At 37.0% G+C, this 16,462-nt stretch overlaps 1 protein-coding gene across 1 annotated transcript in view; it reads right to left on the bottom strand.

Annotated features, from left to right (window-relative positions):
• Nucleotides 1-318: 318 nt before the first annotated feature.
• SLC36A4 (solute carrier family 36 member 4) overlaps nt 319-16,462 on the bottom strand; it is an 83,803-nt gene continuing 67,659 nt past the window's right edge. Inside the window, exon 11 of the mRNA XM_085065139.1 lies at nt 319-3,247. Within this exon, the coding sequence (XP_084921265.1) occupies nt 2,940-3,247 (308 nt within the window). The 3' untranslated portion in view covers nt 319-2,939. The remainder of the gene's footprint in view (nt 3,248-16,462) is intronic.

Genomic DNA, 16,462 nt, shown 5'->3' with positions numbered 1-16,462 from the left:
CTTTCTCTGCCCCAGCTATTGTCTGATTGGAGTGGATCTAGGAAACTGTAAATTGAGATAAATTCCTAATTGCTAATAAAAACATTTTAGGAAAAACAAGAGCAAAAAAAAAAAACCCTGGAGTGGAGGTGGGATTTTTCAGGAGTGCCTATGTGACTTTAAAGTGAGATTCACTATCAATGAAAAATCAGCTCTGCAGCTTGCCTGTGAGTCTCACACTAGTCTCTATTCCTTGGACAACTTCAAAGGTAAATTCTGCATTAGGACATCTATTTTTTCTAGCGATGCAGTAGTGGTGACAGGCAGGATAACACTGAGTTTTCAGGGTAATTTGTAGTTTTATTGATACAGAAGACTTAAGTTTTACAGAACATCAGGCAAACTCACCCTCTTATTTGCCCAATATTTGAGGATGAACAGTTACAGACAAGAAAATTATCCAGTTACCTGTAGTGCAGCTAATGATTAAATTACATTAAAACTGTTAACAATATTATATTGTAAAATATAAGTTCATGTACAGTATATAAATACAACAGCTTTCTGCTCCTTGTCAGGAACATAAACTTATCACACACATTTTGCAGTTTAATTTAGCTTGTGCATTTCCATCTTAAATATATACCTCAGTGTAAACCATACCTATGAAATCTCTCTGTTTCATTCCCTGCCTCTTCACTTGCAACTAATATTACAGTACTTTAAAAGCTGAATGAACACTCTTATTCAGAAGAGGTTTCTGTCAGAATTTCCCCTCTTTTAAATCTTTGGCAATGTTTCACAGGACACTCTAATTAGTCAGACTTAGTTTTTTACTACATGACATTTTAATCTTATCCAAAGCAGGACACTCTGATTCCTGACTCTTTCTGTCTGAAAGAGCAGGCCATGCAAATGCACTGTATGAGTGTTAAAATTATAAAAATCCTACACTGTAGGAAAAAATTGACATTGTGCAAAATATATTAATAAACATTTTAAAGATTCCAAAGATACAACATTGTTGGACTTGGCAACACTGGCCAACTGCATAAAAACTTCATACCTGGTCAGTCAGAGCAGGAAGATGTGCACAGCTTTGCATTTGGCCAGCCTTCCCAAGGTCTGATGGCTAAGATTAGAACCCTCAAACCTATCCAGCTTCTGAACGAGTTATCTGACTTTCACAAGGATATGTTACTTGGATATGTCACTGGATACCATGGCCACCTCTAGGCTTTAGGTACCCAGCTCAGCAAATATACATTTTTTTGATAGAACCATGGCAGTTTTCACTTGCACCTGCCAAAATCACCACCAAACTCTGAACTGGACAAGTCCTTCTGCACCCTGGTAAAAGCACCTTCTCAGAGCTGCTCACCAGGACACAGCTATGCAAAACAGATATGAATGGACTTCAAAGTCCTTTATTCTCCCAATACACAAGTAAAAAGATGAAAAACTAACAGGAGAAATAACTTGCATTTAAATTCTCTCAGTTTACTAAAGATGCTTCTCATAGAAGTATTTAATGTCAAGTAAAATATGCTGCACAGAAATATATTCTAGCAGTATGTAGTGATGGACTAGGTAAACAACAGATTCATTATGAAGCAGATAGAAACACTGAGATTCAATGTCTTTTAAAACAGCTTAAAGACTAAAAAACCTTCAAGATGAAAAGCTGAAGTTACCTTTTGCTTTTCTGTGAACTACCTGTGTTTGCTGCACTGTGGCACTTCCATCAGAAAGGCTGATTCTAAGGAATCACACAGGCAGAGACTCATCCCCTCAAGTGCCTGCCAAGTATTTAACTTTGTCCATGCTAACATCAAAATTTGAGCATTACTCAGAACTATTGCTTGAACAAATACATGCAGTTTAAACTACATGCTGTAACAAATCCCTGTCAGAAATGCCCTCATCAACATAGAGATAAAAGTGCTCACTGCAGTCACCAGATGGTAGATGACAGGAGAAATATTCTTAAGAGAAAATACAAATATAAATATAGATATATTTAGCAGTATATTACTCTAGCACTGTAATGCCAAATGGTAGACTACCAAATGGTAGATTTCTGAGGAATATACTGAAGGCAAGCAAAATATTACATGTATTTCTATCTTAATTTATTTGACTACAGTGGAGACGTTTTGGCATAACATATTTCTTGGGGGAATGTTACAATTAAAAATATTCCTTAGAAAAATTTGTTTCTTCAAAGCAGGAATGAGTATGACAAATAGTTGTGTTATTGCACAAAATATAGGTGTTTTTAGAAAACAAGACCAAAAAGAGCGATTCAACTTTTGGAGTGACAATCATCTATGAAGTGTGAGACAGAAAGTCAAAATAAGAACCCTGAAAATCAGGATTGTACATGGAGACTCAGCACGCAGGCTTGCTAAAGGAAACTAATTTCTACCCAGTTACGAACTTAGGAACTTAATATTTTTTTCTTCCAAAATAGATAAAATAAGTAAAAATACATAAGGGGGATATTAGGTGCTACTTAAGGCAGAACGTAAGAATGCAAAAATAATTATTATATGTTCCAATAGAAATATAGATATGTAGTCTACAGACTTCTAGCAACAGGTAATAAAAAATACAGTATTTCATACTTTCGTATAGTTGAAATCAAGGATAAAGAAATTGTGTAAAAAATGGGTCAGGGTAACAGTTACCAAAATGTACAAAAATAAACTGCTTATCATGTGTGATGTTGAATGTTTTTGCATGGAAGTAATATTGCTCTGATAAACAACATCTTGTAACTTCTCATTCAAAGTCCAGAAGAGATATATAATTACTTTCTAAAAAAATAATGTATTTTCACAGGTATATCCTACATCTCTTACAAACTGTACCTCTCTACACAGTACCAGTAGTTGAAAGCAGGTCCTGAGTCAAGAATTTCTTGTTAAGGAACAAAACAGTTCACAGTGCCTGGTTAATTACTTTAACCCAACCACCAAGTCTGTAGCATTTAGATCTGCAGGAAAGCTCCCTGTTGCGTTACCAAGAACTGTGGATGCAGGATAAATGATTTCTTCAACAGTAACATATGTCCCTGTTAAAAATCCAACAAATCCAACGACAGCTATAAAAACATCTTTAAATATTGTCCATAAACTTAAGTTTTCCTTGTAGAAAGTGAGGATTTCAACCAGAGGTGGCAGAATCAGTCCCAGAGTGCTGCTGCTGACAGCTCCAACAAAGGAAATCACCAGGTCCAGGCGAGGGATCAGAACTGCTACAGCACCTGAAGCACAAGAGAAACAGTGGCTTCAGATTCAACATCTTCATGAAAAACAAAAGTGCAACAAACACATAATTTTTCTTTTCTTTTTACAAAGCTCTATCTTTCAATATTTTTCTAGCTCCATGTGGTGTGCACTACACAGATGAATGCACGTGTTTGTCAGTAACCCACATCTTCATGCTCATCTGAGAGACCCAGTTTCAATTCTGAATTTCTGCATGAGCTGGCAGAGAATCAAGTTAAAGTGTTCTTGTACTTACAGGGTAAACAAATTGCATGGAGATGTTTCATTTTTTTGGTGGTTGCTGGACATTTAAGATGAAATAATAAAAGCTGAACAAGAGCAGAAGTGGCTGTTGCATGCTGTCCAGGAGACAGTGGGCAAAAATATATTACTGCCAATTAACTTATCTAAGTAATAATCTAAAAATGACATAAAAATTACTTAAAATGAACAAAGCCCACTGATGGCTTGGCAGTCACACAGTCATTTAAGTGACTTGCACCTACAAACTTGTAAAATCTTGGTTTGTACAACTGCATTCAATTTGTGAAACACTGCTGTAACAGCTGCCTAGTTAACTAAATGAGAACTTGGCCCTGCCAAGAGGAGTCTGAACACAAGGCCTACTAAGCCTTTTAAGCATGGCCAGTCTCACCTCCTGAAACATTTACAGAAACAATCCACCATGTTGGACCACAAACACTTCTGGTTTTAACGGCTTTGGCTGGCAAGGTATCCTAGTATTAACTCAGATACACAAGTTCTCATGGAATGTTTTCAGTCCTGTACTAGAGACCAGCTTTCAAAAGCCTCTGTATGACCCCTGTATGGAGTGGAAATGTCTTTTTTCCCTTCCATGAATATATTGCCTTCTAGCTATCAGACATTAGCGTAAGCATCCACAGCATCAGCCTGTTTGCACTCTGCCATCACATCTCATCAAGATAAAGAAGCAGTCATGAAAAAAGGGGATGGGGAAAACGGGTGTAAAAGCCACCAGCACACAAAAAATACCATGTAATATGTCTTGGTTCTTCCATAACTACCTTCTTCACTCTTAAGCCAAAATAAAAGCATATTCGGCTTTAGAGCAACTTCATTGACCATGTTATTCAGGCAGTGTTTATGGCAATAAATAAGTGAACAAACAAGAAGGAGATCCCCACATAACATGTGAGGATGAAAACCAGAAGGTGTATATTAGCTTTATAATTTATAATTATGAAGTTGTGCTTTTTATTTGCAGAGTGTCTTTGCTGTGGGCTGAATGGCACCAGCTACATCAAACTCTGACATCCTGTGATTATGAAAGGCAACATACTCAAATGATGTTCCTGTTGATGTTCTCCATTGAGAATAACCTGGGGAAAACTGCATTGGAAAAATACACTCAAAATTCACTCACAGAATACAACAGTTGTCCACTGCTACCTGGCAACTGTTTGCTATACATCTTAATGAAACTTGTAACTCCACAGTTCTCACATAAAAAGGAGCTAAGACGAAAGGTATAAGCCTGAAGAGGGATAGTGGATTCTCCAGCCTGTCCTATTTGAAAGGAACATATTATACACAGATCTACCAAAAAAATCAATTAACTTGTTCCTGTTTGATATGACTACAGTTTATTAACACTCTGGGATTCTACAGAGATATGAGAGGCACCATTTGGCCAAAGGAAGCTTGGGCAGAGACAGAAGTGGAAACCTTAGAAACACCCTGGCACTCAAAAATAGGTAAGAGAGGTTTTTTTATCTCACTGTTAGGATGGACCTCCTCAATGCCAAACAGTTTCTTCTGTTACATGGTATGACATTTAAAGACTGGAAATGTCACATGTTTATGCATTATCCAGGACAAAGCTGAATGAAAGGAGAAAGGAATTATGCCAAAGTTAAGAAAAGTCACCAAATACCCATCATTGTAACTTTTGCAGCCATAACTCCATCCAAGCCATAAAAGTAGGCACCATAAATGCCCAAACAATACAGGAGGAGCACTCAGACCAGACTGGCAAGCATGGTACTTGCACAGCCATACACAGTCCAAAAGTAATTGAAAAGTGTAGCTGAAGTGCATTTGCAATCCCTGGTAAAACTCCCGGCTAATGACTATGTTGAATGTGTTGTTCTGAAGTAAAAGAGAGGGCTGCACACTTATTATCTTGCCAATTTAATAGATGTAGTGGGTGTATTCATTAAATATAGATTTTCAACTTCTGTAATAGACCTCTTTCAGTTCCACATGTGTCCACAGTTTGGAAGGCACTCATTAATTTACAGTTCATAGTTTTGATTGAAACACTCTGCTTTATTAAAATAATGAGAGTATGTTTCATATTTTTTAATTGGAAAAAAAATCCAACTGTAGTTTGTAATTGCTTCAAGTTACAGAAAAACAAAATGCTGCATGTTGGTTTGAATCTCATCAAACGTTTGTCTGACTCATACAAATTTGTATGAATCTGGATATTGCTGTGGGAGGAAGTTTGGAAAAGTGTTTCAAGGTTTTAATTAGTGTCTTATTTATTCCCTAACAATCCAGGAGAAATACAATGCATGTTTATTACCTACCAAAGAATATATTCAAGAGGTAAGAAAGAACTCCTTTTTTTCCAGAAGTAAACAAGGGGCATTCCTACAGGTAGGGAGCCTGATTTTTCCAGGCATGTGTAGACTTCAAAAATACCATGTCAAGGAGAAATGTGATCCTTTATCAGCAGTCATGAATCCTTCTGGTTTGGAAGCTCTGGGAATCTCAACTGAAGAAGTTCTACATTAGTAATAAGACACTTTTTCTTGGTGAACAGTTAAATTGTCTTTAGGCTTGAATAAAAGAGTGAGGGCCATATGAATAAAGCATTCTGCAGAGATAACAAGAAGTAGCATCATATTGCTTCTACTATACTCTGCAGTCTAATCTCAAAATCTACAACTTATGGCTTCTCCAGCCTCTCTCACCTATGTAAACCACACATGTGGTTGAGGCTTTCTGAGGGGAGGAATGCTGCAGTAGAATGTTTCTATTTTCTTAAGGGACATAACACCCCAGTGGAAAGATACACTTAATTTTATTCTCTTTATTTTGTAGTGCTGCTTCTTTTACAATTTTTTCTCCTTGTTAGAGAATCAGCATAACCCGCCAGACTTGCTTGCTGGGAGGTAATTCCAATGAGATCACTGGGGAAAAACAAAGTTCTGCCATCTCCACCTACCCTAAGTGCATCATACCTGCAGATGAAGTCAAATATGAGATGACCATATTCCAATACTTCCTCCAGTAATCAAATAGTGAGCTACTTTATTTCTATCAGAAAGTAATGTATATGCCAAGCAAAATTCTTGACCAAGATGGGCACAGCTGTAATTAGCATCTATGGATCTAAGTAAAGATTTAACATAACTTTGGTCCTATCCATACATAGTTCAAAAGTAAAGCATATTATGACTTCATCTAATCACAGAGTTCACTTAAAAAGACTTTTTTTCATGTTTATGGTAGGACTTCATAAATTTATAAGCATCTTTAGGAAGCCAAAAAGCAATTGTGAAATTTAAAAGGCTAGTAATAATGATAATTTCTACTATATTTTCCTTTTGATCTACTATAAAGCTGTTTAATATTTCTTTACAAAAATCATTAGAAGAAACTGTTCTTCCGATAATACCAGATTTTTGATTTTATCTAGGAATTCAAAGATAATTCTGACAAAAAAAAGGTCAGTGGTATTTAAACACCTGAAAATAAGGAAGCAATACATACTTTACCAGATCAGTAGTATGGCCCAAACAAACTGACCTAACAGCAGGTTTTATAAATAGGCATAGTCAGAAAGATTGCGGGCTTCTTAAGCACAAAAAATGTTGGATATTACTAGGGAGTGGTAAAAGCAGAACAATTGTCTCAAGTGACACAGAGCCAGTTCTCTTCAGAGGCAGTGACAGTGCTGAAGAGGTCCCTGTCCTGCAGGAAGCCAGCACACCCCAAACTTACTCTTTATTTGTACCACTTTTCCAGGCCCAGATCAGAAGACCACAACATTGATGTATAAAAATAGCTGTCTGACATCCAACCAACTTTCTAAAAACACAATACAAAATTTTGTTTTTAGCAGACAGATGTCTATGATATGGCAAAGAAAGGGTCCCTTCCAGGAGTTAAAAATTCTTAAATTAAATGTTTGGCAAATAATTCTGCCTGTAGGTAAAACAGCAATTCAAAATATCAGCCTGAATGCTCCTTGCTAATCGAATATCCCAGGCTGCACTCTCTGTCTTTCCTCACTGCAGTAGTGCTCAGCCACTCAATCTGGCACCCCTTCCCCCCACTGCAGTGTTTCCTGGATCCCCTTCCCTAATGCAGCACCTTCGTACTTTCTTCCAGCTCCCTCCTCCTTTTCTGCAACACTCTTCTCCACACTGCCCAAGTTGGTTTTTTTTCCTTTATCTCCTGTGAGAATGGAAGAACATTTCTCTGATATGGACTATCCCAGAAGGCTCAGCCAGTTTGTCTGAGAGGAGCTTACACAAGCAGGCTGGACAACTGGCAAGTCAAGATATCTACATCTTCTCAAGTTCTACGTTGCAATTAAAACTATTCACCTTTTAAAAAGAAATGTCAAAATCTAACAAAATTTAATATTTCCATCAAAAGTTGTTAATTTAAATTAGTAACAAAAAATAATGCCTTCCCTGAGAGTTCCACAGTGGAAACCAAACTGTGGTTTTGATACAGATGTACAAAGGAATATGACACCAAATAGAAACTGTTACCTCTGCAGATAAACTAATGCAAATAAGAACATTTGTGAATAATTTACATTTTGATAGATGCAGTTTAAAAGAAGGATTTTATATTAAGATCCTGGTATTATATAATTGCAAATCACGTTGGTTTTTTTTTTTATAATTAGTATAGGGTTTTAGGTGATACTTGTTTCAGCTGTTTTTCAAGACATTAAAAAACTATAAGATACATACAGAAGATAAGGTTTTAAAAATCATTTAGACTGTCTTCATGAAAAGTAATTTTCTTAATCCAATTCCCTACAAAAAATACTTTTAAATATGCTCAATCTCAAAACCAAAATTAAATGGGAAAAGGAACAAAGCAGAAGACAGACTGCAGTTACACTATGAGGTGACAAATCCTACTTGCACACTGGAGTGAAAAAGAGAGACAGCTTGCACACAGGACAACCACACACATCATCTAGTTTGGCTTTACTCCCTTTGGAATGAAAAACTCCTTCATCATTATCTTCCTGCAAAATACAGTATGAGAGACAGAAACATAAAGTACTTCACATCACTTGCCCTCCCACTACAACTCTATATTTATGATTGTTTTGTCCTGTGTTAGTAGGAAAGACCAGATTCACACAGGTGAGTCAGTAAGGTGTCCAGTATCCTTCCCAAGGAGAGGTGAGCTGGGACACTGCCCTGACACACAGCAGAGCCCTGTTCAGGGAATGGGCAGATCCATCCCTTCCTCAAAGCCCTCCACTTTTCTCAAGCATGTAAATAAACTCGGTTTTTACAAATTTTGCATCCAAGATTTCAGAACTGTTTACAAAACAGTTTTTATTATTTTTATTCCTTATGCAGAAAGACACATGAAGAATGACATCAGACCAAAGATTTAAGAGCAGCATTGAGTCCAGTCTCCTTACCAGGCTACTTAAAACACCTAGAGCCAGGGCAAAGGATTGGCATGTACCACTGGTATGAGCCACCTGTTTCAGGGCAGCATTCCCCCCACGCTCCACTAATGAAATTGCTCCCCTCAAGCTGTCTGTGCTCTGTACAACCCCAAAATTTGGGCAGTGTAGTTTATTCAGATTTCAGCTTCCACAACCTGCACCCATTTAAAGCAGAATCCAGAGTCACAAGAGTCCTGTGCAGGAGGAGGCTGTGTGAGCAGGTATAGCTTTACAAGGACAGAGATGAAGCAGCAGTGACACAGCTATGAGGCAATTCTTTCCTTACTTTCCTCCTTGGGATCGCCCAGACTGACCTCTCTCTCCAAGCCAATTGTCCAAGTGGTAGTTAATAAACTGCTTGGCCTGCTCATCCTGGTCTGCCTGCCCCCCATCATATCTCCAGAATTAATGTATTTTCACTAAGCACCCCCCTTGGATGGTGGCACACCAAGCACACCAGGCTGTGAGAGGCCAGGGAACCTCCTCATGTTGCAGTTTGTCCAGAGCTGCAGTACAAGTGATCTCCATCAAACCAGCAAGCAGAGGTGTTGCCACAGCACACATCAGAGTAGGTGTGAATATATTTGACCATTTAGTTAACTACAATCCATGGGGCCACAAATGGCACCTGGTTTGGGCTGTTAGATCTGAAGCATTTTATTTGTCTGTCTTCTCTGCACTAAATTTATTCAAACTTGCTGCTGATACTTTACCACACAAATGTTTTTTGACATTCTTCAGTGAAATAATGCAACCAGCTGTTAATGTGCAGCTGCATTCAACAAATGAAGGTAAAGCATGCAGCAAAAGTCATTAATACTGAGTTCCAAATGGATGATCCTGGATCATTAGAGTAGCAACACTTCCCACTGGAAGTCATTCTCCTTCTCATTCTAGACTCACCAGAAATTCTAGACTCACCAGAGTCCACAGTTGAACTTTTGTCCTCTTTGTCTCAGTCTCTCAAAATAATCTGTGGCTCTGAGACAGCTGAAAGGTTTCCAACAGCACAAGCAAAAATTGTTTGCTTATCCAAGGATAAAACTGTTTTTGCTGCAGAGAACAGAGGTGAAGGGCCAAGATGAGTGGTTAAGTCTTGAAGAGCCAGGCATGCTGCTTCCAATGAAGCCGGAAAGTTCTATTTTCCAATATTCACCATCACCACTCCATATTCCACAATCATTGTCTTTGATGCACTGCGTGTATCAAGCTGTGCCATAGGAAAGTAGGCAGGGATACATGGCTGCTACTTTGCTGTCTCATAAAAAAAGCAATAATAAATTCAAATAATTTTGTACTAAAATTTTTACATTAAAAAGTTTGTCTTGCCATTACTCTTGAAAATAAAATTTTCATTATATACCTTTTGATTACTACATAAAGTGAGAAATAATGTAGTGAAAATGAAATTGAACATACTTAGCTTTAATCTCAAGCCAATATACTTTGTTTCATAAATACGTACATATGAAAGAGAAACATTGCCAAAGACACCTTTAGGAATAGTAAAAATTACTTATCTTTATCCTTCAGGCTTCTTTTCCTATTTCATAATAAAATTTTACATTTCTTTAATAAAGATAATTGAAGAAACAGATGATTAAGATGACAAAAAGTATCTGTTATTTTGGAATCCTTTTGTTGTCATAGAATCCATCAGGATGCCATAAACTGTAGCAATCATGCCAGGTAAATTATCTTCTCTAATCACCATCTAAGGATTAAACAATTTATTAAGTAACAGAGTAAGTTAGCACTCCCTCCTCTCACAAAGTATTAAAAAAACAACCTAAGAAGGAGATTCCGTTCTGAATAACCTTAAAAAAACTACTGAGTCTTTAACCCATATTTTGGGGGAAGGAGGGGTTGTTTATTTGTGCTACAGCTTCCATCAGCAGGAACACATTAACTTGCAAGATTTCCAAACAAGAAAGTGTACCAGACCAGTTTGCTTAATGAGGGAACTCAGGACAGAGCTCCATACTAACAAAAACTGCATAGAGGAGATTTAAGTGAGGACATACTACAAAAGAGAAATTTAGAAATGTCACATGGACAAGTCTGGATGGTCTCAGGAAAGGCAAAATTCTACTAAACAGAGACATTTAAGGGATGCTACAGGCAATAAGAAAAGCTTTTACAACCACACTGATAACAAAAGGAAAGAAGGAAAGTGTGAGTCTGCTGCTGGATGGGGTGTGGGATTTAGAGGCAGTGCACCCAGCAAAGCCTGAAGTATCCAGTGCTGCCTTTGCCTCAGTCCCTGGTATCAGTGAAAAACCTCAACAAGAAGAATTTTCATCAGGAGATGAAGATTGAATCAGGGATTATTTGAGATAAGTCAACCATGAGTATATACGGAACATGAAGAGCTGCATTCAAGAGTGTTGAAGAGAACTGGCCAATGTCCTTCTAATACCACTCTGTATTATCTTTGAGAAGTCATGGAATTTGGGGGAGATTCCTCATGACAAGGGAAATTAAATGTTGCCAAGAAAGGCTAAAAGAATAATACAGGGAAATACAGGCAAGTCAGATTTACTTTGGTCCTTGGCAAAATCATGGAGCAAGTCGTCTTCGCGCATATTTCAGGACACATGAAGGAGAAAAGATTGTCTGGGAACAGAAAATTAATGGATTTATGTAGGATAAATCATGTCTGACCATCCAGATAGCGTTCTTTGATACATTGTCTGGATTTATGGATGAGAGGAGAGCAGTAGATGTCATTTACCTCAATTTTGGAAAGGTCTTTGACACTGTCTGCCACAATATTCTTGTGTCTGGAGGGAGGGAAAACAGGTAAAAAACCTCACTGGACAAAACAATAGTTGTTAATGGGTTGTGCTCTACCTGGAGGCTGCTAAAAATCCTACAGCTAGTAGGGAAAGTAAAAGTTTCATGTGACTGATAAAACCATGAAATGATCACTTAACATGACATGAATTGTGTTCTTTAAGCCTAGAAAATGATAATGCCCTCACTACTAGTATCTAAAAAATGTCCCTGTATCATTAAGTACCAGTACGGAAAGTGAGCTGGCATCACATTTAAGTAAATATTAATTTACATCATTAATTTTTAATCCTGAGTCAAAACTGGATTAAATTTGATATTTTAACAGTGATACTTCCCAGTATTTTTATTTCTTATTCTAAATGGCTTAAAAATGTATTAATTCCTGCTTATTGATAACTTCAGATTACACATCATATTATTTAAGTAACAGCAGTGCCAAGTACTTTACAAGAGAAATCCTTTATTCCACAGAGAAGCCATTTTCAAATGGGAAGCCATACTCTGATTTCACACAATGTTAAAAGCTTTTCACAAAAAGCAAATGCTTGGTTTCTCATGTTGTTTTTAAGTATCTGAATTGGCCTACTTATTTTGGGCTGTGAAAATGCAGAGGTTTTGAGTATGATTAGTAGCTACAGCATAAGGCATGTACTATATTATTACTGACATAATAATAAATAACTTGCAAGCTTGCTGCAAGTATCAAAAATAAATTACAAAATCATGCCCTTAAAAAGATACCAATCACTAACAATCCCACTGCTATTGGGATGACCAATGCATTTCCAAAGTAATGCTTTGCAACAGCTGGTGTCACAGGCACAGGCTAACTAAAGCCTGCTGTGTTGATTGATGATATAGAAACAAGAAGCTGCCAAGAGCCTTGGCTTCCTGGGGAGGATCACATGCAGTAGCTGGGTGAGGTTCAGCTCCCTGTGTTGACAGGCTTAGGCAGATTAAGTACTGAATTATGACCTGCAGTCCAAATCCATCAAAAAACACAGTCATCTGCAGATGTTTTTAGTCTTAATTTGTTGATATTTCACCTCACAAAATTAAGTTCAAAGAGAGCAGCTTGCTCCATCACATGGGTGAATTTGCCTCCAGCTCAGGACAGGGAAGTTCAGGCTCAGCTCATGTCGGGAGTTTCCTCCCATACCAAACTCTACCTTTGGTAATGATTTTAACTGGACAGTGAAATGATTATGAAATATAGCTTATAAAGCAGTCTGAACAGTAGAACAAAAGGCAATTCTAAATATCAAGCAGAAGTTATTACTTTATTATAATGCCATTTTTTTAACTAGCAGGCAGTACAGCCACCACATCAACTAAGAAAGCCAACAAAACAAAATCTTCAGAGTATGTAACAGTACCTCCATACTTTGATACAAATACTTGCCCTCATTAAAATTTATTGGAATATTCTTGTGGAAATTATTATGTACATTTGCTGTCTGTGGTCCTCATACTACTAAAAAAATTAATTGCAATTAGTTGTAAACTACCTAAAAAAAAATAGTTGTAAACTAGCAGAAAAAAAAGGTAAATTTCAGTGTGTTTGAAATTCATCATACCCCTAACTTTTTACTGTCCAAAAAATGCCTGCAATCACTTAATTGTTAGCTCTGGATCACACTGTTGTTTATAATGTAATACTCAAATCCAGAGGTCTTTTGTTAAACAAAATTAACCTTGAGGGGTAAGTATAAGAAAGACCTTACATTGCTTTTTGTTCCCAAAACATTGATGATCTGGATGTTGGAGCACTGTTTAACTCTCAACCTAAAATAAGGGAGTAGTTTATTCCTTGCCAAGAGCTTTGTAAATATTGATTTAAGGATGTGATTATAACCATGGAGTTAGCACATTGATCTACCCATTGTCAGTGTAAGAATCCATTTAGAAAACAAGTGAAACACAAAATTGCCACAACTTTTTTCAATTAGTAGAGATAATACTGCTGTTTATAAATCAAATGAGCAAGAATTTAATTAGTATCCCTCTGGAGAAAAAGTAATGAAAGAAACAAGAAAAAGGAACAATGCAAACACTCACAAGAGAATGGTATCATCAAATGGTATCAGAATGGACTAAGAGGATTTCCAACATAAATGAAAGGAAAAAAAACTATAGTAGATCTGGATTTAAGTAAAAGTGGCTTATGATAAGGTAGATCAGTACTGACTGTTGGGTTTTGGGCATAAACAAAACCAATGATTGGATCACCTTGAATGTAAAAATCAAGTCACAGAAACCCCTATTTTGTAGGTTAGGCACAGCTGAACACCATGGAGAACTGTGGAGGACTGTTAACATGGTCAGAAAACACAGCAGCTCAAAATTTTGCTCCCTGTGTCACAAGCAAATATCCATACCTTGGTGGTAAAGCTCTTTGTTTTAATGGAAGTTTAGTGTTTACCCTATGGATGGAATCACTCAGTAGGTTTACTAGATAATTATAGTCAATTGGCAAAATAATATTTTACTTGTTTAATGCTATAAAATCTGTTTCACGTAATTTGCAGGCATTCTATAATACTGATTACAGTTCATTATAAAAATAATAGTTCAGAATCTGTATGAAAAACCAAAAGGTATAGAAGAAATTCTGTACTTAATAGCACCAAATGTGGACAGATTAGGCACAGGTCTATGAGATCCTTTCCTGAAGACCTTGAAGGATTTATTACTAATGAAATGAACAGTTTTTGTACTAAGAAACATTCTGATTTTATCCCACCCCTTTTGTTATCACGAGGTATTTCATACAATCTGAAGATAAGTGATTCTTTTTGGATGAGACAAATCATGCAATAATTACAATGTAAAAAATAAAGTCCTTCAATGAGGATAAAGAGAAAATGTCATGGTCTTATCCATCCGTCTTTCTTATGGCATGACTTTAGCAAGTATAGCCATACAAGCAGGTCATACAGCCATTTCTAAGCATCTTCCTCTTTGGAGTGAGTTGCAGTATTTCAGTAAGGCAAGGGAAGGAAAAACACATAAAAAACCCAAATAGAGCAATAATGCAAAAACTGTAACACCACAAGGATTTCATTAATTTAAATATGCTATATATTTTTTCTTAATTTTGCCCTAAAATTTTAAAGCTGCCTTTATTATGACAAGCAATCTTTAAAGTCCTAACTCTGCAGCAGACTGGTGCAGTCATTATAATCAATCCACAGAGGACTTAATTCTCATACAGTTCCATCAGTATCTCAAGACAGAGTTTGGTGCTTATTACACATGGTAAGGGTGGAGGAAACAAAACAAAATAAGGATTAAAAAATTGCTAATTTTGACCAAATGCAGTCCAGAAGGCACAGCAAGCTGCTACCACTCACAACCTCTCTCCAATCCTTTCAAAACAAGGCAGACATTTGAAAGCCTTTGTGAGGATCAGCTTATCAAGCCACAGATCATGAGTAACACTCAGGCATCATTAATATTCTAGCTTTTATGCTTATTTGGAGCACTAGCAAAGAAAATGCCTGGAGTGACTAATTCCAGCTATGAAGTAATTTTTTAAGAGACAATTGAAAGCAAAACAATGTTCCATCCTTATTGAGAAGAAAAAGAGGCACTAGGATCCTGGTATACAAACCAGCAGAAAAGTTATACTTTGCTGGCCTCGAGTGTTTGATTCATTTCTGTTTTCAATATACAATGAAAAAGCTCTCAAACATTTTCAAGGAATACTATTGCTACCTTGCAATTTTCAAAACGCTTATTTGCAACCTGCTTATCATTTGTAGCATCTTGAAAAAACTCTGTACATTTGGCTCTCTGCACAGCAATCTATCTATGCTTGAGGAAAAATGTAATTCCTCATCAATAAATTAGGAAACTATTTTGAAAATAAGTTGCAACCCAACTTAGCAGCAGTGTCCTGCTGGGCCTCATTTTAAGAGACTTCCAATCAATTTCTGATTCTTTTTTTCACCCAGTATACATTAAATATGTATTTACCTATACAAATTTTAAATACTCTCTCATGCTAGCCTAGAAATGCAGATGGGCAAGGACAGTTTTATCTCATTTTTACACAAGCTCACACTTCTGTGTGATGCTGGCTGCACTTCCCCTGCCTCCCCTGGGAAAGCAGAGATCGCTCTTTAACGAGTAGTGCTGCTACAGAAACGCAATCACTGACTTCCTGTCACTCTTAAATTTGGATAAAATCCTACCTAAATGCCCCCTGTCAGCTGAGTGATCTCTGGAGTGCCATGCATATAGCACACAGAAGTAGGTGTCAGTTCTCCAGTGAAATCTTCCCATGGACAGAGTCCATAGCAGGGAATTCACTGGACCACAGTTTGTCTCTAGAGCCACAGTGCAGTATCTTGCTGTTCTACTTATAGGTAGAAAAAATATTTACCACTAGAAAATCACAACAAAATGTCTACAATTTGCAAATATAAAACATACCCGGAGATGTTTAGCTGAATTATTTCGTTCTTGCTCAGTAGTCAAATCTTTCTATGAGCTGCATTTGTGGCCCAAACATGGAAACATGCACATCATTGCTTTAAACACTTCCCTAATCAGTTACCTGAACTAGTTAGACCATTTTCTTCTGCCAGCTTATTGTGAGGACAGCATATCCAAAGAGAAATGAAATCTCATAGGCCACAGCTGGGATAGAGCTCTCTTTTCATCTTGTTTCCTAGTTTGAGTTAGAAAGCAATACTCCAAGGGAGAA

This window comes from Lichenostomus cassidix, chromosome 1 (assembly GCF_008360975.1).
Source record: "Lichenostomus cassidix isolate B80296 chromosome 1, HeHo_3.0, whole genome shotgun sequence".
NCBI classification, from domain to species: domain Eukaryota; kingdom Metazoa; phylum Chordata; class Aves; order Passeriformes; family Meliphagidae; genus Lichenostomus; species Lichenostomus cassidix.
The sequence above is the reverse complement of the archived record's forward strand: the minus strand, read 5'-3'. Positions and strand labels throughout refer to the sequence as shown.